Source organism: Labrus mixtus, chromosome 2, assembly GCF_963584025.1.
Source record: "Labrus mixtus chromosome 2, fLabMix1.1, whole genome shotgun sequence".
NCBI classification, from domain to species: Eukaryota; Metazoa; Chordata; class Actinopteri; order Labriformes; family Labridae; genus Labrus; species Labrus mixtus.
In genome coordinates this window covers 29,459,453-29,483,187 of record NC_083613.1, presented here as the reverse complement: position 1 = coordinate 29,483,187, position 23,735 = coordinate 29,459,453, and the positions used below count along the sequence as shown (strand labels likewise).

At 39.9% G+C, this 23,735-nt stretch overlaps 3 protein-coding genes across 3 annotated transcripts; 1 reads left to right on the top strand and 2 right to left on the bottom strand.

Annotated features, from left to right (window-relative positions):
- Positions 1–7,413: 7,413 nt before the first annotated feature.
- Positions 7,414–11,134, top strand: emp1 (epithelial membrane protein 1). The gene is made up of 4 exons (XM_061065514.1): positions 7,414–7,551; positions 7,885–7,984; positions 8,234–8,374; positions 9,748–11,134. Exons 1-4 carry the CDS (start codon positions 7,477–7,479, stop codon positions 9,906–9,908), a joined length of 477 nt encoding a protein of 158 aa, XP_060921497.1. The 5' UTR covers positions 7,414–7,476; the 3' UTR covers positions 9,909–11,134.
- On the bottom strand, positions 11,130–16,083 carry f8a (coagulation factor VIII associated). Its single transcript, XM_061065331.1, has 12 exons — positions 15,961–16,083; positions 15,562–15,608; positions 15,324–15,396; positions 14,742–14,901; positions 14,458–14,526; positions 14,209–14,329; positions 14,003–14,095; positions 13,360–13,424; positions 12,319–12,400; positions 12,138–12,184; positions 11,690–11,745; positions 11,130–11,585 (listed from the first exon to the last, which is right to left on the bottom strand). Exons 1-12 carry the CDS (start codon positions 16,017–16,019, stop codon positions 11,504–11,506), a joined length of 954 nt encoding a protein of 317 aa, XP_060921314.1. The 5' UTR covers positions 16,020–16,083; the 3' UTR covers positions 11,130–11,503.
- Positions 16,084–16,583: 500 nt separating this feature from the next.
- Positions 16,584–21,781, bottom strand: si:ch211-243a20.4 (uncharacterized). Its single transcript, XM_061065354.1, has 6 exons — positions 21,475–21,781; positions 20,398–20,667; positions 19,174–19,292; positions 17,499–17,627; positions 17,287–17,397; positions 16,584–17,198 (listed from the first exon to the last, which is right to left on the bottom strand). Exons 1-6 carry the CDS (start codon positions 21,776–21,778, stop codon positions 17,136–17,138), a joined length of 996 nt encoding a protein of 331 aa, XP_060921337.1. The 5' UTR covers positions 21,779–21,781; the 3' UTR covers positions 16,584–17,135.
- Positions 21,782–23,735: the final 1,954 nt, after the last annotated feature.

Below are 23,735 nucleotides of genomic sequence, written 5' to 3'. Positions count from 1 at the left end.
GACGACAAGAACAAGGAAAGTGACACGTTCAGCCGTGTATATAACGCGTTACTCTTTTTAAAAATACATTATTTTGATTTTAGTTCAAGCATGTTTTAACTGTAATTAATCACAAGTTGTTTTCACAGTGAATGAGAGGTGAGTGCAGCTTGCAGGGATGAGTCATGAGGTGTAGGGCAAATTCGGAAGAGTCTGTGAGTCACAGTATTTCGCAGTAGTCTACTTTACAGGATCAGGAGTCTCTAGAGGCCACACAAGTGTTTCCAGTGAATAAAAAAAAAAGTTCAGGACCTTTTTAAGGCTTCGGAATAATCGAGTAGTTATTATAAGAAATGGAAGTGGTGGTTCAAAAGGAATCATGTAGACTTGGAGCTGAAGGGTGCAGGACTCAAAGGAACTTCTTGCGGGTAACCAACTATAGGCGATAGCCAGTGCCGATTCTAGACTCTGTTGGGGTCCGAGGCAAAAACTCACAGGGGGGCCCGTCCAACCAGCGTTCATCACCATAAATAAACATGGTGACTTTAAGTTACACGGGGATATTGTGACACTTGTGAGCACTTTCAGGTGGGGCCCACTTAGGGAGATTTCCTACAGTCATGTAGACATGTAGTGTTTAAAATTCAAAACATTGGAGAGAGCTATTTGCCCGAGCCCTGACAGAGTCCATGTGGATGCAGGTTGCCATACTGAAACTTCAGTGTTTAGCCTGCGCTGTACCGGTCCTGAAACCTTTCTGTGTTCTAATTTTTCTCCATATTTCAAAAGCCTCTCTAGTTTTACCACGTTTCTGGTCGTGGAGCTTATTAGAAAAATGCTGAAACGTATTACGTCGGGTAGAATCAGTTATAGCTGAATCCGTTGGATTGTCCAGGAGTGTCCAAAATGGCTGTGTCGGGATGGGGGTGCCTTAAAACTGTCTACCTTCTCTGGTCAAAAGAAAAACAAACCATTTTCGCACCAGAAACTTAAGATGAGGACAAACATTTGATGAACGTCAGACGAGTGGTCAAAGTCCTGAGAGTTGTTCTTGTGTGCTGAATCTGTGTCTGACACATTTTACTTGAAACCCAAAATGTTTATATGGTGGCGCTACATGAAGGCATCACCAGTAGATCCACAATGGCACACTCAGTCATGTATCTTGCCTGGCTGAAATTTGAAAACAAGCCTCTTTTGGAAAGGTGGGAAACTTAGGAGTTCGTCAGTTTGATTTTTTTAAAATTTGTGTAAACATTTTGTAGCAAAAAAAACATATCGAGCAAGGTAATAAGTAAGACCATTTTGCAGCCACTTGTCTTCAAAAACCAAAGTCTCTGCGATGGACACCCACTGCACAGTTGATGTTAAATTGAACTTCCTGCAGAGGCTGACATGCTGTGACAAGAATAGAAAACTCCAGTGACTCAGATGTGACATACTGAGGGGAACCAGCACGGCTAAGCAAGGACCCACTCACTACTGTGAGGATATGACAAACCAACGAGGGTCAGGTGGTTTCAATCTTAACTTCTATTCAGACTCGCTGCCAGAGAAAGTACTTCCGTCGACTCTCTTCCTACACGCCCTGACAAAAACACAGCTCTGCCATGATTTTCATCTCAGCTGCACTGTAATGAAAACAGAGACTTACTCCACTGGCTCCACTCTATCAGCACACAGTCAGTATTGCAAAAAGCTGTGTGACACAGAGCCTGAAAGAAATCATTCCTTCTAAAAACCGAAACCCCAGTGATGGCCTCGAATGTGTTATCACCTTTCAATGACAGAGCAAAGCATCAGATTTTCATCTTCACCTTAGAACAACATTTTGTTCTGAGGTTTTCCTGAAGTCTCACTCCACTTATTCTTTATGCAATCGAGGATTTTTTAATACATTATTGAGATCTCTTCCTAAGTACCAATATGAGGTGCCTGTACTATACTTAAACTACAACTTCATTACATCACAGCAGGGAACTATTGTGTTTCCTCCAAATGATTATTTGTGGATTGACAGAAAATAATTGATTGTTTTGATAATCATGCAAGTTTGCTCTGTACATGTGTTTGCTCTGTTTTGACCTCTAGCACGTCTGTGTGACCCTTGTGATTTGTATTGTATGTGAACGATGTGATGAACAGTATTCCTCTGATCCTCAGGTGTCAACACACCAAGAATGAAGCAATGCTCAGACAAAGGCAGGAAAGAAGAGAGCTGCAGGGTAGTGAGTATGCATTTAAATGTTGTTGGATTTAAATTACTTTAGAAATCAGCTGGTCACATGTTTTCTGGCATAGGAAGTTTCATTTTCATGCCAAAAATATGAAACATTTCATGGTCCTGCTTTTTAAAGATTGTGATTTACTGCTTTCTCTTGTTATTATTTTATGTGACTTGATTCAAATTCATTTAGATTGCTTGCAAAACTGTTCTTTGGGTCAGACCTACTGATATATAACCAGCATGTTTTCAGATGAACATAATTCTGTTCTATGTCAAATAAATATTAAGTAAATAGCGAAGATGCTACGATTGGAAAAATCAAATCAGGGCCGATCCCGATGATAGGAGAAAAAAGATCATTATGAGGGAATCTTTCAAACCGTCTCCTCTTCATCCTCTACTTTAAGTGCAGCTCATGTTTTATTTAAAGGTCACCTTGAGTCTGCTTATTACATTATGTCTACAGATTGTTTCATTAATGACACTATACAAACATTAGTATGAGAGCGTATAGCCCTCGGTGGAGATCCAAGCCAAACCACAGAAGCAATACATTCGTCTTCCTGTTGAACTTCTGTCACAGTAGCTGTACATTCTGTACGTTCCCTGCTCTCGGCACTGAGCCACGTTAACTGGATATTTGACTGGCTTCATTTTTTTTCCAATATTTTTATTGCCATTTTTTATAAACACAAAGGAAACATACAGTAACAGTTAAACAGTTTCAGACCTTAAACCCATACATGTATCGAAAAATGACACAAACTCACATGCCCACACTCTTGCACACATTTTTAGATATAAAAATAAATAAATAAATGACTGGCTTCATATTATTGTAACGACCACAGACGAGCAGAGAGAGTGGGGACGTGTTGGCGTAATTCCTTAGTCTGGTGTTCTTCCAGGTCAGTCTGCTCGTTCTGAGTAAATGTTCTGTCAGCAAAATAAAAAGGACGTAGTTAAATCTCTCCTCATCCCACCTCCAGGAGGATAAAGCAGCCTTTGTAGTATTCAGATCAAGACGCCCCTGGTCCATGTGGTCTTCAGTGAGAGACCACGGCCTGAGGGGAGATAAGACAGAGGCACAGATTATCTGAGTCCTGTTAGAACAAGAAGATCTTTTACTGTTTTATTTTCTGCATGTTGGGATGAAAGCATTTCGATTCAGTTCCTTAGCAAAGGGCTTAAAGGACACTTTGTCCTAAAATACTCTGCTAGATTAAAAGCCCTGCACAGAAAGTGTACTTAAAGGGTTAAAACACTAAACTCGACAAACATGTCCCCTGTGGCTGTTCTAGTAAACATGAGATATTAAAAGTCGTGAAGCAACATTTAGCAAAGTAACAATGGCAGATAAAAACTTCCTTTGACATGCAGAAACCTCGAGCAGAACCAGACAGCTGAAACCGTGTTGGGGATGGAGCGAGATGCAGGAAGAAAGAGACGGATAGAGTCCAATAAAGCAACAACAGTAATGAATAAGACAGATTTTTAAAGCTACAATGCCAGTAATAATGGTAACAGTACGTGGGATCAGGTGTTTATGAAGCCTTCACAATGATTCTTGCATGAACAAGGACTGAAATTTAAAAAAAAAAGTTTCTATGAATCCTGTCTCAACCCTCCTATAGAATCAACTTCAGGATCATTTATTTAATACAAAACATTATGTTTTTAAACTCATGATGTGTCTCGTACAAAGTGTTCAGAAATCACAAAGTAACGAAAGCTTGACTGATAAGGTGTTCATTAGGGCTGGGAATCTTTGGGTGTCTCACGATTCGATTTCGATTCTTGGGGTCTCAGAATCTATTTTCCATTCAAAACGATTCTGGATTCATGGATTCAAGGTCTAATTTTGAATAAGTACATCCTTCAGGATCAACTCCAGTCATCTGTCAGACTGGCTGAATTTCTTGCTGCTCCATTTGGCATTCTGCTGAGTGAAAGAGCTAGCATTAGCACGTAGCAGGGAGCGACTGATTAGCCAAAATAAAAAAAACTTTTGGAAGTTATGAATCTATTTAAAATCTCAGAATCTCCATTTTTTTGGTTCATAAAATGTTTTTTTTCCCACCTCTACTGTTCATGTTAAAATAACTTTCTGTATGAAATGTAATAAAGTAAAAGTAGCATTAGAAGAAAAACTGAATGACAGTGAAAAACTCTGATTTTGTGTGAAGAACAGTCTCTGATGTCATTAACTTAATAACCATCCAGCACTGTACACTTCTTCTCTGCAGACTCATAACTACTGGAGTTCTCTCAGCTGAGACAGGTGATAAAAGGCTTGACTGTGTCTGCCCACTTATCCCCTAATACCATGGTATCATATGACTGCAGCCAGTAGGAACTCCTACCTGACTGTCTCTATTACACATGTCTCTGTTTGAGCTGCTGTATTCATCTTTGTGTTGGCTGTGTGAGATAACAGTCAGAAGTTTCTTTTCTGCTCAGTCCTCACCTCTTGTGTTTCTATTTGACAAAGGAAGCATGTAGCGTTAAAAACGAAATGTCTCGTAGGCCACTGATGAGTTTAAATGCCAGAAACAAGTTTCTTACTCTTCTTATTTTAATGACATTTGTAGCAAAGACTCGGGCTGCTGCTGCATGTGTTATGTGGAAATACCAAGGACGTGAATGTCAAAGTAGAGCTCATGTAAAAGCTTAGTGAATATGTCATCTATAATCTATATCTCATCCAGCCCCACAGTCAGAGAACATTACCGTAAAGTGAAGACTAAAACAGATTTTATGCGCTACAGTAACTCACACTGGACTTGTTCTGTTTACACTGTGAGGAGATTAATCCTGGAAGATACTTTGACTGTTAATCATTAAACATGTTCCTCCATGACTGAACAGCTCCTCCAGTGCACCTTTGGTACATTAAGTGCTTTTATATTTCTATTTTATATAATTTAAAGTTGCTTATTATATTTTATGTTATTCTATTTCAGGTGCACTGCTGTCTTATAGCTTCTTACTCTTTTTTGGTTTGACCTTTGCTGAATGTTTTGCACCAAACATCTACATTCAAGATTCAATATTCAAGATTAAAAAGAAAAACTTAATTGTCTATCACATTGTGACAGCAAATTACCTTTTGTTGAGGCTCAACACGAAAACATACAAACATTCACAGTCAGATTCATTGAAAATCTTCTTGGCAATAAAAAAAAAGGGATAAAAGATAACACTTTAACAAATCATTTCACATTAAGAGCAGTTATATGACCTCAAGCCTTTATTTGTAACCTCTTTTGCGTCCTTATTTTGTGAGTCAGTATTTGTTTATTACCTCATTTAAACCCTGGAGGATTTTTGCTTCATCTGCTGTTTTATTATAAACAAATAAAGCTAGGCCGGTCTGGAGTGTGTAAGCTTTAAAACTCACTCTACTTAAGCTGTATACGTTTTCACTGGCATCATTTACAAATCAGAATATTCTCCTTTTGAGATACAAACATCTTTCTTTCTGTTTCAGCTTCTCCTATACAACGCAGAGCGGCCCCTGTGTTCTCAGTGTTAAAGTTGATCCTGTTGTGTTGCAGTATTTTCCCTGATCCCACTTTGTATCGCCCAGCAAAATCGAAGGACCATAGTGTGAGGAGAGAAAAACTGCACTTCAAATCCACGAGCTTGATGATAATGTGTCTCTCTTAAACGAATCAAACTAGCAACAATAAAGCAAAACTTTCATATCCTATTTGTTTATTTCCTCAGTGTGTTTCAGCTTTAGGAAAGATGAAGATGCCTCTGGTGTCACTTCACTGCTGTCTGTGATGCTTCTTAATGTCCCAGCTTTGTTGAAGTCATTATACTTGCATAATGAACCAGCAAATGTGTCTGAAGGCGGATGGGGAAAAAACAAAAACCATTAGCGCAGCTCTGCAAGCCATTTATCTGTCCATACATAATTTCATATTCATGAGGAAACAGCTGAAGCTGATGTGGCCAGGATGAGGCACGGAGGTGAGACACTAAACTGAAGAAATCATTTTGAAGCAGCTTGTTGGGAGGGTATTTGAGGAATGATAACAGCCAAAACATCACTGCACATCCAGAGGCTTGAGGTGTTTAAAAAAACCTTTTTTAATAGATGCATTTTGAAGTCTTCGCTGCTCTTTGCGCAGCGTTTGGAGTTTAAGGGTGCAACCTGAAACCGTTTGGGTTGGTCTGGAGATTTCATTGAGGAGGGAAAAAAAAAAAAGTAAACTTTCTGGGTGGGGCTTGGTGAGAGGAAAGAGAGGGAATAGAGAGAGGGAAAACAGAGTGATGTGTGTGCTGTGAAGTCAAAGCTGGGTGGGTCTACTGTGTCTCACATTCCCAAATATCTCCCGGGCTGTGCCGCGTTAAAGCGCTTGCAGGTAACGTTTATCCACGCTGTTTGTATTATCTGAAGTCTTAATAGTGCACTGTGAGGTGATTCATTTGTGTGATTTTTTGTTTTGTTTTGTGTGAAGTTCAGGAGAAAGCTAAACATTGAGCAGTTTTTCAGAAGTGTATAGATTTGACCTTAAGCGCAAAAATGGCACAAAAAGCATTTTTCTTACTGAACTTTTTACACCACCACAGAGTTAAGAAGATACGAGTGTTTCTATTCTTTGGGTTAAGATTTAGTTGTTTGTTGGGTTTTCATTTGGTTGTGGTGTTCTCGCGCTCTTTTTAAAGTTGCTGTCTATAGTAAAGCAGGGCCTGTGTGTGTGTGTGCGCGCGCGTGTGTGTGTGTGTGTGTGCGCGTGTGTGTGTGTGACGGAGCGGCACTATACGGGAAAGCCCTAACACCGTCCAAACAAATGCGCCTTTCTTGTCGACGGAAACAGACGAAGGCCATTAAAGTTTGGTCATTAAGCAGACGGCTGCGTGTTTCTCCCTCACTACAAATGGACGGTGTTTCATTTAAGCCCTCTTACTCTTTGTTTACATGTTTTCCCCCCCCTCTCTTTGCGTGACGTTTTGAAACGTGAATCCATGAGCAGAGGGTTCAGAGAGGTGAGTCAGTTTGACAGCAGATGTGTGTGATTCACTTTTGGGGGGGCAAGTTTGGACCTGCATGTCACAGCTCACCTCTCAGGCTGAGTGTTTTCTTTTTCTGTTCTTTCTGTTTGAGACAGTATTCATTTGGGGTGTGTGTGCGCGCGTGTGAGAATGGATGCTTCCCCGTGCACGAGCCTGTGTTACAATAACTCTGTTTCTGGAAAATAAATAATGATGTGCATCCTTCCGCCTCTCCCTGTTATCAGTTTTTTTTTTAGAAGGCCACAATGTTGGTGCTGGCTGGAATCGTTGTTGTGCACATTACCACCATCATCCTGCTGCTGGTGGCCACCATTGATAATGTGAGTGGATCTGATTTTCTTTGGTTCCACACATTGAAAACACAAGACCCTCAACTTTTATTAACAGACAAAACACACCTCTATCAGTGTGTATTTCTCTTTTAAAGCTCAGGACAGCACTGCTATTAAACCACTTAGTAGTATAGTCAAAGTGTGTTCATGTATTCAGCCACAAACTGTGTTTCAATACTGACTTTAACATCACAAGTATATTTAAAAAAGAAAACGGCATTAGATCTGTGTGTTAACACGGTGACGATGAGCTAAAACGTACGTTGTTGTATATTTACTTGATGTTCATGCTACCTGTGATTTCTTCCTGTTTGTCCTCAGGCCTGGTGGATCACTAACACGGTGTCCACTGACCTGTGGGGCAAGTGGGTGTTGACGGGCTCAGACTGGCATTACACCAACCTGAACGACTACCCAGAGGGTAATACATGGAGGGGATTGGGAATGGGATTCAAAATCAAAGTTTAAATGTTGACTTGATCGGACATTCCAGATGTTCAGATAAAGAAAGGGACAGGCTTTTAAACAGAACTGGTCATGTGATTAAAACAAAAAAAAACTGCTGTTATAATTCATTGTCAATAATAATTTGATCAGTTTAATGGTATGAGTCGACCTGTTCCTTGTGTTGTTGTGACTGTGTGTCTGTGCTCTCATCTTGCTGCTGCAGAGTTCCTGCAGGCGGTTCAGGCCACCTCGGTGCTGGCCTGTGTTTTCGCCATCCTGGCCTTGTTTGTGTTTGTGGCCCAGCTGTTCACCCTGCCCAAAGGCCAGAGGTTCACCTTCACCGGCGTGCTCCAGCTAATCGCCTGTAAGTAACCTGGAGTCAAACCTCCTCGCCTGCAGCTGCGAGAAATATTGATTTATGAGACAGCTGATATTTGTACGCTGTTCAAGACCTCGGGGTTTCTACACTGAAACTATTTTATATGGAAGGGGTGAGCATCAACATTTCAAGAGTTTAACTCGTTAAAATGATTATTTTATTTGCCAGAGCATGTCTGACCTCTGCTGGCATCACTTACACCCCATTAGACACTTCATCTATGGAGGCAGCATGCACAGTCTGTCTGCATGTAGTGTTAGAGATAACATTGATAAAGACACGGGGGGGGGGGGGGGGGGGGGGAATCAAGAGTCTGCAGGCTCTCAGTTTAACTAAACTCTAAATCAGCAGTTTTTACATGAAGCTGAAGAAGGTCAGACCTGATGGACTCTCACTGCTGATGGTTTTTCTTAACTGAAGCCTTAATGTGTCCTACACACTCAGATTGTAGTTTTAACATTCACCTCCAGCCTCTGTAATGTTTGTTTGGATAGTATTTGTAGCTGGTAGATAGAATCACAAGACAGGAGTATATATTTAAGTAATGTGTCTCAGACTTAGACAGATAATGTCCGCAGTGTGGCTGAACGATACTGGAACACACGGCTGCTATTTCTCTTCTTTCTGTGATATTTTTCAATATGGAAAAAAAAACAGGAAGTTTTTCCAAATGCATGCGGTGAGTTTATGTAGACTGAAATATAGGAAATTAACATTTGAAGTTTGTTTTCTCTTAGGCCTACATGAAATGACAAAAACAATGTGAGGTGCAATAATAATGTTCAATATTGATATATGGTGTGATAAATATACTAACATTAAAGAATCAGTATTTGCTTTAGCTGCAGCTGTTTGCAACATGTCTCTACTGAAGCCCCCAAAAAAATCTAATAAGCATCTTTTTATTACCACTAAATAATCACTAATAAATATGACTGCATCAAAATGATGTGAGATCATGGACGTCATACTCAGGCCTCTATTCAGAGGGTATTATGTAAAAGCATTGCTTGTCTCCATGAAATAAGAGTTCTTATTTATTGTGATGGATCCAGACTTTTCTGTGATTTGTTTATTGTGGATGCTCATATTGTGATTTATTTTCAGCCCTAGTCTGAAGTTATATCATTGGATGGTTTGTCATTTATCCAATCACGACAATGTCACAACCTACAGTTTCATTAGTCCCACCATCAGCCAGTTATTCAAAGGAATGCCAGCTGTGGCTCAGTGGTTGACTCGGTCGTCTCTCTACTTCTTGTGTTCCTGATCTCGATCACATATCAGGGAATATATGAACCTCTTGATTGTCTCGTCTTTGTGTATATCATAGTTGTCTCCTCTCCCCCCCCCCGCAGGCCTCTGTATAATGATCGCAGCCTCAATCTACACGGCGGAGCTTCACCCCAACGACACAGAGGGAGGGTACGGACACTCCTACGTCCTGGCCTGGATCTCTTTTGTCCTCACCTTCCTCCTAGCAGTCACCTACCTCGTCCTGCGGAAGAAGGGCGAGTGAGAGGGAGGAGAAGAGGAACGAGGGGCGGGCCTGGGATCAGATTCCCTGTTTGAATTGAGGGGGGGGGGGGGGGGGTTAAACAATAGGATTTTTGTTTTAAGAATAGGTCAACAGAAAGATTGTTGATCGACATTTGCAGCTAGAAAATTGTGTGGGAATGATGTTCAAATGCTAACTAGAGCCATTTGTGTAAAAAATATTATAGATTGGAAAAGAAGCCAGGACACACGACACGAAGTGCTCGACAGTCTGACTTTAGATTTCTCTTCGAGAGAGAATAGGGAAATATTCAAATCATTTCAGTACTGTAACGGGGGGATTCACATTATTTGATCTACTTATTCACTTAGAGAGCTGGATAAGAAGATCTACTCCGCTCATTTCCGTTAATGTTTAAGGATGGCACTAGCAGACAGTTAGCTTAGCATCAGGATGGGAAACAAGGTTACATGCCCAGCTTAGTCCAAACAACAGTCTCTAAACTCTCACTATTTTGTAGTTTAGTTTTTCAAAAGGACAATAAGTGGATGTTTCTGGTTAAAAAACGAACAACAGGTGCTGTGTGTTATTTTGTTACCTTTGTACAGCAGTTTCCTGTCTGTATGCTAACATGTTAGCTGCTCTGGTGCTTTCAGTAGCTTCCTGTTTACTGCATCATCATGAGTGGATTAAATCTTTTCATCAAAATCTCAGGAAGAAAAATAGAAACATTTCCAAAAACGTCAAACTGTCCCTTTAAGAATCAAACAGAGGTGAAGCGGAACGAGTCAGGCCCCTTTTAGAGAGTTAGTTTATGTCAACGTTAGGGAAGATTATCATCCAGTTTATTCCCCTCGTGAGGCCGACAGTTTTCACTGCAGGTCTCTTAAGTCTAGGATCTGTGAAGTTCCTCTTGAAGTTCTTGACCAATCAGAAGAGACGAGCCTTCGTTTTCTGTACAAGTGGCTTTAATCATGTATCGTTATTTTACAACTGAAGTCTAGTGTATCCTTTTTATCCATGTACATTATAACCAATATATTTTTGTAACATTTTGTACGGAGTGTTGTGTTGTTTTTTTTAAACCGTGTTTGATTCTGTGTAGTCGGCTGCTATCGTAAGAAACGTACATGAAGCCTTCATGTTTCATGTCACCATGTTTCATAACTTTACAATAAAAGGTTGTGTTTGTAATTACAGTGGAATGAAAGCCATATCGTTTAATAATAAAAACAAACTATATCACAGAGCTTGTGTGTTTAATGAACTGTTACATCATAAATAGGTGTGAACGGGGGGAGTCAGGTGAACACAGCAGCTCAACAATGTGTTTACATTTAGAGTTCACATTTGAATAAAAGTCCAATCAGGATAATAAAATTGAACATAACAGTTCTAAAGGTCTAATTGAACATTCATACTTTGTTTAATCTTCACGACTCTGCCTGATAAGAGCAAAGTTTGCCGTGTGTGTGTGTGTTTCTTAGTGCAGGCGACAACAGAGCGGTTTGGAGAACAACACTTCTTCAGGCCTTACAACAGACCCAGTCAGAAACAGGAATGTTCCACCATATAAAGTATCGCTCCCAGAGGAAGTGAGTCAACACTGGACTGTACTAGATGCCTTGCCCAGACGGTGTGATGCGCTCCTGAACCACCAGGTGGAGAAGGTGATTCTGCTCGGCAGTAAGAAACGGCCTGGGAGGAAAGGAAACAGAAACACAATCAATATGGAAAGTTAGAAAAAAAAAGCTGCTCAAATCGCCAACACGTGATGGAAATCGACATATTTGAATGCTCACCATAGCTCAGTCTGGAGAGACTTGAGGGACTCTGTGTCTTTCTCCTGACACGCCATCTGCAAAACAGATCTGCTGTTATAAAGTGCACACATAAAACCAGAACGGACGATTCAGACGACCTTCACGGGTTCTTGTCAGTGTTTATTCTCTCTTATATCTCCAGCCTGTTCATCCCGGGGCTAACTGCTCTACAGCATATTTGTCTTACCAAAGAACATTTCAGGTCATAAATAAACATCAAGCATGAACAGCAGGTATCGACTGTTTCACATGAATGAGAATTTAAAGTGGATTAACTCCAACATGACTCCGCTGACACAAAGCGACAGACTCGGGCACATGAATCAGTGTTCTGTGAAGGACACGAGGACCATCACTCTTCCTGTGTGAGGCAGGAAGGATCAGGAAATCCTGTGAAGTGTACAAGTATGTGGGTGATGAAACTCACCACGACTGACTGCAGGAGCAGGAAAACATTCTCAGGCAGGAAGGTCACTGAAAGAGAGGACGAGAGGCGAGTTAACGGCACTTCAAATAAACGGCACATGAAGTATTCATGATACAACATCTGCTATAAGAGTGGAAAAATGTTTGAAACGTGTGCTTTCATACCAGCTCGGTGTATTTACCTTGGCTGTGAGGGTCAAAAGACTCCCATGCGTATCGCTCCAGAGTCTGAGCATGTTCTGGTAACAGCTTCTGAGGCGGAGGCTGAACAGGAAATCAGCAAGAAAGGAGCATTAATGTTTCTGCTGCTGTATCAGTAAGTCATGGGTGATGTCAATACTCTTGGCATCAGTACTGCAGTATTCTCTGTAGCTCTTCTGGTGTGGAGGTGTTCCCTTCTTTTAAAGCATGCTCTGCTTTGTGGCAGGTTGATCTTTGGCCACTTGTTGGACGAAGTATTGGCAGGTGTTGCTAAGTATCTGAGGTAAAAATACTCGGCTCAGGAAACACATCTCAAATATCTCAAATAAAATAATTCTGTTTAACTGCATGTTCTAAACCGGCCACTTTGGAGAGACAGAAATGCAGAACTTATTTGATTCACAAGCTGTGAACATTGATTTCAAGTTGTTGAGGTTATATTTTCCCCTTCAGTCACATAAACATTATCGATGACTTTACAAAAAGCTGTTTTCACATAATACACTCCTGAAAATATCTAGATTATTTCAGGAGGACTGCTCCGGAGATTCTCCTGACCCGGCTGTTCAGATGATCGTCACAGCAGGAGACTATCCCTCTCAGACAGGAGGGGGGGGGGGGGGGGGTCTACTGAGGTAAGATGTGACTGCGGGCAACTAGTGGACGAAGCAACAGAGCTCGATATACAACGATATAATGAGAATATTTTCCTTTATATCAATGCTAAGTGTAGTCCAATGGAATCAAACTATCAATTAAAGAGCGGTGAACAACATACTGACGAACAGAAAACACAATGCAGCTGTTTAAATACTTGCACAGGGGTCGTAGCGTTCCCGTGCAGATAGACTATGCATGAACCTCGGCAACATGATGTAACCGCCATGACCGAGTGTGACACTGACTTCAAAGCTACAAATAAAAAATGTACCTCCAGGGTCCAGAGGAACTCCCCTCAGACAAACTATTCAATCAGGATGATTTTCTTGTTATGTCTTTATGTTTAAAATCAAGGAGCTTACCTCAAGCAACATCAGCAGCAAGACTCTGGAGATCTCACATTTTGCCACAATGTCCAGAAAAGCTCCTTTATCAGAGAAAACATAAAAAGAAACAGAAGAGAAATGAACACAGTTTAATATTACACAGTTTATCAGTCAGTGTCATCACATTAACAATCACACAGAAGATGAAACAAACACTGCTTTATCTTTCTTTAGTATGTTTGAACAGCCACCATTTCTCAGTTTTTGTTTAAATGTTATCTTCCTTCATTTGGATCTGTTCATGTTTGAGAATCAAACAAGCAGGTTGTAGAAAATCCCCCTCCTTCTGTTACTGTCACCTGGCTCTGTGGGAAATCCCCCCCCTCCTTCCCTGACTCTCCTCACTCCCCTACCTGCATGGGCGGGCCTTCACCTCAGAGCCAATCAACGCTGCCAGCTCAGCCGTGTCATCCCTCTCAGAACAATGGAGCACATCACCTCATGAGTTTGTACTGAGTGTTTGAAGTGTGAGCTCTGCTTCTGTGTTTCTTCTTCCTCATCAACAACAGCCCGTTAGGATGGAATTAAACCTTGAACTGGTGTACCCTGCTACAGTTACAGTGTTCCTTACTATCAAACATTCTTCCCAGGTCGAGCCTGTAAGTAAACCCAGTCTTACCAACAGGTGTGCTGGTGCCCGGTAGCTGCAGTCCTCTCTCCTGACACATCAGCTGCATCTCTGTGAACACTGACAACGCACCGTCGTAGTCGCCTGTAAATAAAAAAAATGAAAAAAAGAGGATAAATCTCAAACTGCAGAAGATCAAGCTGAATCATAAACATTAACTTTGAATATCAGAAACATAGTCGATCAAATAGACTTACGGGTGAAAATTTTGCATGTGGCCATTTCTCCCATTGACAGCAGAGCTTCTATTGGAGTCTGTGTCTGTAACTCTGCAGCCCTCTGGTAATGAACGATAGCTTCTCCTGGTCTGTTCATCTCCTATTAATACCACCCGAGGAGTTTGGATTGACAGGTTAAAGAATATCCAGTAAATCAAATAAAAAAATAAAAAAATCTAACAAAGCACAGTTGTGTTTTAGGACATGTTGAAGCCGTGATGTTTTTACCTTGAGCGCGTTGCCAAGTTCTAGACATAAGCTGGCTGCCATCACAGGCTGGTTCATCTCGATGTAAACCTGTACACCATATGTACATCAGCATTACTTTCATGTCTCTATAAGAATGTGTGAACAATACTGTGATGTAGAGACTTTAATATGTGTTCTTCTACATGATGTGCCAACAGAAAACTAGTGTCACAAACTACTACTACTACTTTCTCTTCTCAGATATTTTCAGGGCACATCTGTCGCTCTATTAAAAACTGTCAAAGAAGGAGTCACAGTTTTACCTTGATGGCAAAGCTGTAGCAGTTGAGCGCAGCCTGAAGATGCTCATCGAATCCTGGAGCCTGCAGCGCCCTGTTCTCCTTCTCGGATAAGAGGAAAAGGCGGGCAGCGTCCGTTAATGCCAGAGCCTCTCCAGGAGCGTTGAACAGCGTCTGCTCACACCTGCAAGTCGTGAACATATTCAGGATGAGAAACCTCATCCAACGGGAAAGCTGCAGTGTTTCCCCTACCATTATATATATATATATATATTTTTTTTTTTAAGATTGATTTTTGGGCTTTTTGTGCCTTTATTGTAGGGATAGGATAGTGGATAGAGTCGGAAATCAGGGAAAGAAGTCATTTAAGGATACCTTTCCGATAGAAAAGGACAGCTGTCATTAAAAGTAACGCATGAACACCAAGATTCCTTCAAGTGTTTGTGTCGGCTTGTCCCCACCCCCCCAACGCTGTAAACCTGAGCTGGTAAAGCCAATTACATGAAACTGGGGGAAACACAATTATGTATTGCTCTGTACATGGTGGAACACTTGATTCTGTAGCATGAAGCAAAGTTTGGTAAAAAAAAAAAGGGGACAACTCACCGAGCCATGGCGAGGTTACAGAAGGCAGCATACTGAAGGCAGTCCTGCTGCTTCAGCTCCTTGGCTAGCTGACCTGAAACAAAGGTAAAAACAAAACACAAAATGAGACACACATTTTTTTTTTTTGCAATTTAACCTCTAGAAGGAAAAGGACAGATGCTGGTGTTAAAATACTGTTATTTTGATGTTTAATAATAATATAAATTTGTCGTTAGGATAAAAAAACATTTGCACTTACCAAACTGCTCACTCGCCTCCGCCACATTTGGCTTCCGTAGAAAACGTCTGCGTCAAAGAAACATATTTAATTACCTCAATATAAGAGCTTTCATCGTTTTAGCAAAGTGTAGGTAATAAAATTAAAGTTACTGTTATCTATCAGACCCACAACACATCCTTTAGTTCGTCTCATTAAACATTAAAAACATTAAAACCATTAAAATGCACATAACGGGATGTATTGTTATGAATGTGACAGCTGCTCCACTAGCAGTGGCTGGCTAACAGTTAGCTTAACCGAGCTAACATCCAATGGCTGGCTGTTTACTTATCTTTAACATCGTTGTCAAGTAACGTTTGTTTTAATATGTTAACTGGACGTCGTCTATTCAACCTGATAAGTCTTAGAGAGCCTTACTTCTTCAGTTTATTTGACACAGCACGGTATCTCGCTAGGAAATCGCCCTCCGCAGCCATGATCGATACAGAAAACACAACAAACCGACCCGGAAGTGCGACCGAAAGACGCTCGTAATCTACGGCTCTCATTGGTCAATGTAATTAAAAAGGGGGTGGGGCTTATGGTGATGAGTGGAATGATGTGAGAGATTTTTTAAAGAAAGTCAGAAATCAGGCCGAGTCAGTTGACTGAACAGATTTATTTTATTTATGAATTCTTTTTTTTTTTTTTTAATTCACAGCCAAGAGGGGGTGGGTTTATGGAAGCCCATTTTCGCCAGTTAAAAAAATAAAAATGAAAATAATAAAATCATAATAATGAGATATAAAGTCATAATAATGAGATAAAAAGTCAAAATATGAGATATAAAGTCATAATAATGAGATGAAAAGTCAAAATATGAGATATAAAGTCATAATAATGAGATGAAAAGTCAAAATAATGAGATAAAAAGTCAAAATTATGAGATACAAAGTCAAAATAATGAGATAAAAAATCATAATAATGAGATATAAAGTCATAATAATGAGATAAAAAGTCAAAATATGAGATATAAAGTCATAATAATGAGATGAAAAGTTGAAATTATGAGACTTTATTATTTTCATTTTTTTTACTGGCGGAAATGGGCTTCCATAGTGGGTTACTATCTCCATTCACTCCAGTAGTGCACAAAAGTACAATGATGATGTGCAACACTTTGCTTTTAACTACTAATCTTACCGCAGAATTTCACAGGAAATTTCACAAGTATTTTTTTTCTGTTCACATGATACAACTTCATTTTTTTTCATTGTGTTACTTGGTATAGATTCACAATCGACAAACAAATAATGTACAAGACTTGTTATGGAGTAAATCCAAAATAACAAAACAAAATAGGTCAAATGAGTGGTTAACACACAGTATTATCCATTATGAGTCAGCTCTTAGAGGCCATTCTTTCTGCATTGTGACCTTTATTAATTTTAGCACAGTTTCTAATACTTCTGTATTTTTCATTTAGGGTTAGAGTCATTCGAAACATTTTTCTTGTTCGGTGTAAATACTTTTGTCTAAAGTTAAAGGTGACAATGACACAGCAAAATACAGATATAAATATCAAAACCTGTTGAAACAAGTTTGTTAATGTTTTAAAAATTCTCATAGACAGACTCGAAAACACCTTCTTGCTGGATCTCTGTTGTTTGGACCATCTGTGGAGAAAGTGAAAGAAAGGTCACCAACTGCATGTTTTTCCACTGTGACTGGAGATGTGACAGAATACTTGAAGTTTACACTGACCGTTTGTTGGGACTCCTTTTTCTTGACTTTAGCTTTGCTTTTGTTCGACCCTCCTTCAGTAGTTGAACGGTCCAGCACGTCATAAATTGACCCGGGCCGATGCTCGAGACTCTGTGAGAGTTGTGAGTTAGTTATACCCAAATGAACTACTGAATCATTTCATTCAACTGAAAGATGTGTGTCAGAAAACTGATGGACTGAAAGGTGCTCACAGCATAGAAAGAAGTCGACGGATCTGTGACCACATTCAGGTTGTCTTCCTGCTCCTCCTTTGCCATCCTTTCTTCTCGTTTCTGCTCATGTTTTCTGTTCGGCTGGCCACAGCTAGTGAAGTGTTCTTTCTAAAAATGACACATAATGCTTTAAGAAGAAGAAGAAGAAAACAAACAAACTTCTCCCATGATTGTTTTCTTGTGATGTAGCACCACCAAGTCTCATGATTATCAAATGCATACATTTAAGTCTTCGCTCTGAGAAATGTGGCTGGATAATTGCTTTTGGACTTTACATTTGAAATGATCACAATTTCTGTCAGGATGAGGAAACTGTGTTTGCTGATAAAATACAGTTCCTGTTGTGAAGGTGGGCTTTGATCTGAGTGTAGCTCTGTTTTACAGTTTATTGTGTGTGGGTAAGATTCCATATAGTTTACTATTCTGTATTATGATGATCTGTACAGTGTTGAAATTAGAAACGTCTCAATCACTATCCAGTAATTTGACGATCTTAAGAAGTTACTCAGTTGATGGAACGCAACTTTACAAAGATCTTGTGTTTAAAGGTAAGGTGTGATTTTTTTTCATGGTTTCATGGACTGCTGTGTAGAGGCGCTGGTTGTCAACGGACAAGGCGGGCAACAGCTTGGGCTGATGAACTTTAAACCACAGTAGTGGCTCAAAATGTGCAAAGTTTGCAATGACAGTAGGAAACATCCCTGATAGGGCCCCATCTGACAGGACTCACTCATGTAATAGTAAGTGACTGAATGATGCTTGTCAAGACCTAAATATGGGGAAGAGACACTTTATTAGCATAACTTCTGCTAAATGTTTTTTAGCCCCCCCCCCCCCCCCGTGAATTTATGCCTTAGGCGCTGATGGGGGTTTGAACTTTGAAGGGCCTTGATTACAACAGGTTGTAGCTTCCCACCTGATGTAAGAGAACTGCAAACTGTTTCCATTTGAGGAAAGTTTCTCAGAAGCGTTTATTATTTTCATTTTTTTTACTGACGGAAATAGGCTTCCATAGTGGGTTACTATCTCCATTCACTCCAGTACTGCACAAAAGTACAATGATGATGTGCAACACTTTGCTTTTAACTACTAATCTTACCGCAGAATTTCACAGGAAATTTCACAAGTATTTTTTTTCTGTTCACATGATACAACTTAATTTTTTTTCATTGTGTTACTTGGTATAGATTCACAATCGACAAACAAATAATGTACAAGACTTGTTATGGAGTAAATCCAAAATAACAAAACAAAATAGGTCAAGCGTGTTGGTAAAGCTCAACAGTACAATCACAAACTTCTTAAAATGCCTTTCGCTGACATTTTATTTTCATTAACTAACTAGTTATTATGTTTGATTATTCTGCAGATGACGCTCACTTCATATATTTATTAGTTAAAAACATCATCAGAAAACAGTGATGACTGTACCAAGAACTGAAGATGGCCTCTTTGAGTTATCCTAAGAATGGGAGTGAGAACTATCTCGTTTTTGTCTTGAAAAATCAATCAAAGTAGAACTGTACATTATAAAGATGTTACACAGCTCCCTTCAACATTTCCCTGTGAGCTTAACTTCAACTGTGTAACAAAACCTTTCTCTCCCACTGAAGCATGATGTTTACAGTCGGCTTGTGACCAGGTGCCATCTTACCCAATTTCCTCTGAAGACACACACCGAGCCGACCACACTGAAAACCAGCAGCCCGCTGGTGAGTATGGCCAGGATGCACTCAGCAGGATTCCACGCTATGAGTTCAGTGTAGCCTTCATCTGGAAAACACACATTCAGTTCAGTGTGTGCAGGAATGCATCACAACTGGACGGCTGGTAAATTCCTCATCTGTCAAGAAAGTGTTCTGCAGGCTGAAATTAATTTCAGATTCATATTTTATATCAGTGGACTGTTCTGGGTTGAACTGAGTTCTCTGTCAGCAACACTTAAACCCTCTAAGTCTACGGGCTTTCTAACACCCCATCCAGAGCTCAGGATCCTCTTTTTGTTCTAAGGATAAATCTAAAGGGCTAAAATAATCAGAGGAAGCAGACAGAAAAACATATAATCTAAGAGAAAATCTTTATTCATTTTTCTCACTTTCCTCGTAAATCTTGTTCTTTATGAATTTGTTAATAATTGAATCAGGATAAATCACTTGAACTGCTTCAAACTAAACTATTAAGACTAGAACCCTCGGCTGATATTAGCATATCATTAGAATGACTTTCGCTTAATGTTGTCACAGATATGCGCAGATATTACTAGATTTATTCACCAGTCGAATAGGATTTCATTAGTATCATAGTATCAGCCTAGCAGTTCTCCAGCAAAGGTTGTATTTGGATTACAACAAGCGTCATCACTCTCTGGAGTGTCAAGCCATGACACATGACAAGTACATGCACAGTTACTTTCCAGTTGAGTGACCATCTTGTCTTCATGATATATCTATATATAAGTGTTTGATAACTGCATGTAAAGGATAAACGCAACAAAAATGTTTATCTATATATCTATCTCTAAAGATTGAACATTGACAAGAAAGATATCGGCCATATCTCATATCAGTCGGGCCCTAATTCAGACCCATTGGATATTAAAATAATGCACACACTGCTTTTCTTTCTGTGGGATAACAACAAGCACATGGTAACCTGTTGATAAATGTTTGATTCAAATAACATGACATGATCATTTATATTCAACAGGACTGTTGCAAAATGGTTGAAAAACTAGCATCAATGTCTGTATAAACCTTAACTCGTTATCATCACCAATTCAAAGATGTTATACATAGAAGTGCCCTCAAACTGGTAACTTCCCTAAAAAATATTTTCTCTTTCCTCCTTCCTTCCTTTCCTGTTTTTTGTTTGAACTAACCTCTCAGTCGAAGGAACCAGTACACCGTGGCTGTTTTATACTGGCACTGGTATTCCCCTGTGCTGGTCAGGTTTTTCATCTCCAAACTCAGCATCTGGACGCTCGGCTGGTTAGCTGTGTCAGCGACGTCACAGCTGTAAATATGTTGCAGGGAAGGATCGAAGCAGTTCAAAATGTCTTTACTCTGGTTAGCTGGAGTCTCCACGCGAGCTTCAACGACGATCGCTTCACCCCGGAGAGCCACAAAGACCGTGGTGTTCAGGTGCAGGCCTGTGAGGGGACGTGACATGGTTAATGCAGGTTGAGACGTGGCTGATGATTCAGCATCAGAAAATAGAACAATATGAAGAGCTGATCACTCATTAGTCATTGTTTTGGCATGAGCAGATACATTTAGCTTGTTCTGAATGAGTGAATGACTTTATTTCAAAGCAAAAATTAAAATAAAAAAACAAAACAAAAGTGTCCGAAAATGAGTAGGTAGAAGTAAAACATATATATCTCTATCTCTTTCTCACTTTTCTTCTATTAGTTTATATATTATTCCAATGAATGGTCACATTTATTTACAACTAATATACAAACATATATAACAAAAATAACAATCCAACAACAATTTTTTACAATCCTAATATCCACCCAGTGTTACGACATGATCAGGATTACCCCTAAAACAACTTTCCTCTTCCATATACCCGCCAAAATATATATTTTTGTATAGCTTTTTGAATTGATTTAAATTTGTGCTTTGTTTCAGCTCTTCACCAAACCCATTTCACAACTCCCCCTGTATCCTGAAATACAAAGACTCTTCTTATTAGTTTAAGTTAGTTTTTAATTCAATTATAACCCCCCCCCCTTTCATGTCTTTGTTGACCTAATCCTTTTCAGTTCATGACGGACTAAACAAGAAGTCTGAAACCTTCAGAGAAACTGAAGAATAGAAAAACTAAAGCTATGCTGTGGATATAATTACTGGTTGATTTAAAGCTACAGAAACACACCTAAACATTCGCTGGCAGTCAACAAAGAACTTCACAGAACATTTTCAGTTCAAGTACATTTTTGTCGGCTTACTTGGTACGTCGAGTCCCGAGCATGTAGAAGGAAGGTAGAGGACAAACACACAGGTCAATCTGAGGAAAAGGCGCCGTTTCTTTGGAGGCTCCATGTTGTGATTTGAAGGTGTTTTAATCGGTTCTCCTGACTTTTTCTTTCGTTGTTCCCTGATATACTCTGTGTTTCTCAGTATTCTTGCTACATAGACTGATCTTTTGGGTTTCCTGTTTCTATGCAAGCAACTTCCCCAAAATGTCAATATCTTTCTTTTTATTTCTGGACCCTGACTCACAGGAGTCATTTCAACTAACGATACGAGCATTCAGAACTCTGTTATACATATACATATACATATACATACATTCAACATAGAAATCGTCAAAGCGTTGCCTCCTCAGAGGACACATTCACATGTAAATTAAAATAGTACATAAACACAGCACCTAGCTCGCTCTGTGTTGTGTAACGAAGGAATTCTCTGGTTGCATTATTCTCTTACGTCAGCCTCTACATGTGAAGCTTGGTGCAATGTTGGCTTTTCTCCACAGAGAGACGATGTTGGAGAAATGAAAGTGTGAGCCTCGAGCTCTGTCATGTGGTTTTAAGGAGACGGGTTAAGACTCACACAGAGAGAGAGAAAGTATCGTGTGTGTGTGTGTGTAGCTGGGATCCAGCTGAAGGTGACAAATTGCCTGTTGTTAAAGTGAAACAGCTGTGGATGGTATACAGTGACTTCTTCACAGCAGTAACTCTCTGCTCAATCTCTCTCCGAGGCTGCAGGAGAGACGCACAGATGTCAAAGTGTGGAGGGTTTTTATTATTTAACCCCATTTGTCTGCTCGTCTGTTTTTCTTCCTCCCTCTTAAACCACGTCCCTCTTTTCTGCAGCTACACTTGACTTGGAAGTAACGGTGGCCAACTCTGACCTCATATCAGCTCCAGCATGAAAACAGACAGCGCGAGCTCGCTGGAATAACATCTGGATGGCATTCAAGAAAGAATAATTCATTCCATTTCACATCCCAGCTCCCAGCGTTTCCTACATCCTCTTCTACACTAAACATCCACATACAAACACATTTCATCAGTGTAATCCATCTCCACTGAGGAAAAGCAACTTAACATGAGAACCTGCAATATTTAGTATTGTTTCTTTAGGAGACTTCAGTACTTTCATTTCAGGCTACATAATGCTTTTTTTGTGTTTTTATGTACAAAACACATCAGTTTAGAAATATGACAAACCGATAAAAGAATGTAGCCACCTTAAAATATAATGTAAAGTATATTTTGAGCATTGATAAATGTGCTAATTATGATCTGGATTAATCACTCAATAAAACGATATTCAGATGTCTTGTTTCGTTTTGACTTAACGGCCCAAACACAGGATACAGATGTGGAAGAAAAGTCATGTCAGAAACAGTTTCTTCACAGAAGAAGGAGTGGAGTAGAGGAGGGATGGTGGAAGGCAAATATAAAGATTTGGCTGGATTTCCAGCAGGAGGCTTTTCAACATGAGTCAGCGTTCTGCTCGCGGTTTCTGCCTCCCCGTTTCATCATCATTACAGTTGATAATGTGAATGTTAGACTAATCATTATATGATCATACTTAGCTGTTACTGCCCATTCTACACATACTTTTACCATTATTACTGACATTGTAGCAGAAAGATGATAGGCTAAACATGAAGGTGAGACACCATGCTTTTGGATTGATGAGACAGCCAATAACAGTAACCAGATGATGATTGCAGGAAGTGTGAGTTAGCGTGCAATGACAGGGATGAGTGAGATATAAGCATGACTTCTTGACTGAACTTATAATTGAGCCGCATTAGTTTCAGTAGATGTGATCTGTGGAGACAGAAAGGGTAAATACATGCTATTCTCTGTACATTTAGTTTCGGTCTGGTAGGAAAGTGGACCTACGCTGCAGCCCCGCAGAAACAGGGTACATGTGCTGCAGCCAAGCAGGACTGGGAGACTACTGAAGCTTAATAATGGTCGTCTGTCAGGCTGCTGTCTGGTGTCCTAGCTGGATGGCAGGGCCTTAGCGGGCACCATACTGGGGTTTGGAGAGCTCTTGCTGTGTCCACAGGTTTACAGAGTTCAGATTATGTGTCGGTGGGATTGACTCAAGAAAAGAGTCGACGGGGATCACAGAGGTGTAATCTATAAAAATGTGTCATATATTAAACACAGATCTTGTGCCTGTATGTAAATCTCAATATGCTGGGAAACTACCAATGCCAAATAAATGTAGTTGTGCAAAAAGT

What these genes read in the sequence shown, in the direction of transcription:
- si:ch211-243a20.4 (XM_061065354.1), bottom strand. Translation starts at nt 21,778, where the DNA reads ATGCTCGTATCGTTAGTTGAAATGACTCCTGTGAGTCAGGGTCCAGAA. An exon ending in CTCGGGACTCGACGTACCAA is followed by an intron (nt 20,668 to 21,474) that starts GTAAGCCGACAA and finishes GTCCCCTCACAG; the next exon opens with GCCTGCACCTGAACACCACG. An exon ending in AAAAGGAGTCCCAACAAACG is followed by an intron (nt 17,199 to 17,286) that starts GTCAGTGTAAAC and finishes CTTTCTCCACAG; the next exon opens with ATGGTCCAAACAACAGAGAT.
- f8a (XM_061065331.1), bottom strand. Translation starts at nt 16,019, where the DNA reads ATGGCTGCGGAGGGCGATTTCCTAGCGAGATACCGTGCTGTGTCAAAT. An exon ending in TGTAACCTCGCCATGGCTCG is followed by an intron (nt 14,902 to 15,323) that starts GTGAGTTGTCCC and finishes CACGACTTGCAG; the next exon opens with GTGTGAGCAGACGCTGTTCA. An exon ending in CACATGCAAAATTTTCACCC is followed by an intron (nt 14,096 to 14,208) that starts GTAAGTCTATTT and finishes TTTTATTTACAG; the next exon opens with GCGACTACGACGGTGCGTTG.
- emp1 (XM_061065514.1), top strand. Translation starts at nt 7,477, where the DNA reads ATGTTGGTGCTGGCTGGAATCGTTGTTGTGCACATTACCACCATCATC. An exon ending in TGGTGGCCACCATTGATAAT is followed by an intron (nt 7,552 to 7,884) that starts GTGAGTGGATCT and finishes GTTTGTCCTCAG; the next exon opens with GCCTGGTGGATCACTAACAC. An exon ending in CCTGAACGACTACCCAGAGG is followed by an intron (nt 7,985 to 8,233) that starts GTAATACATGGA and finishes TTGCTGCTGCAG; the next exon opens with AGTTCCTGCAGGCGGTTCAG.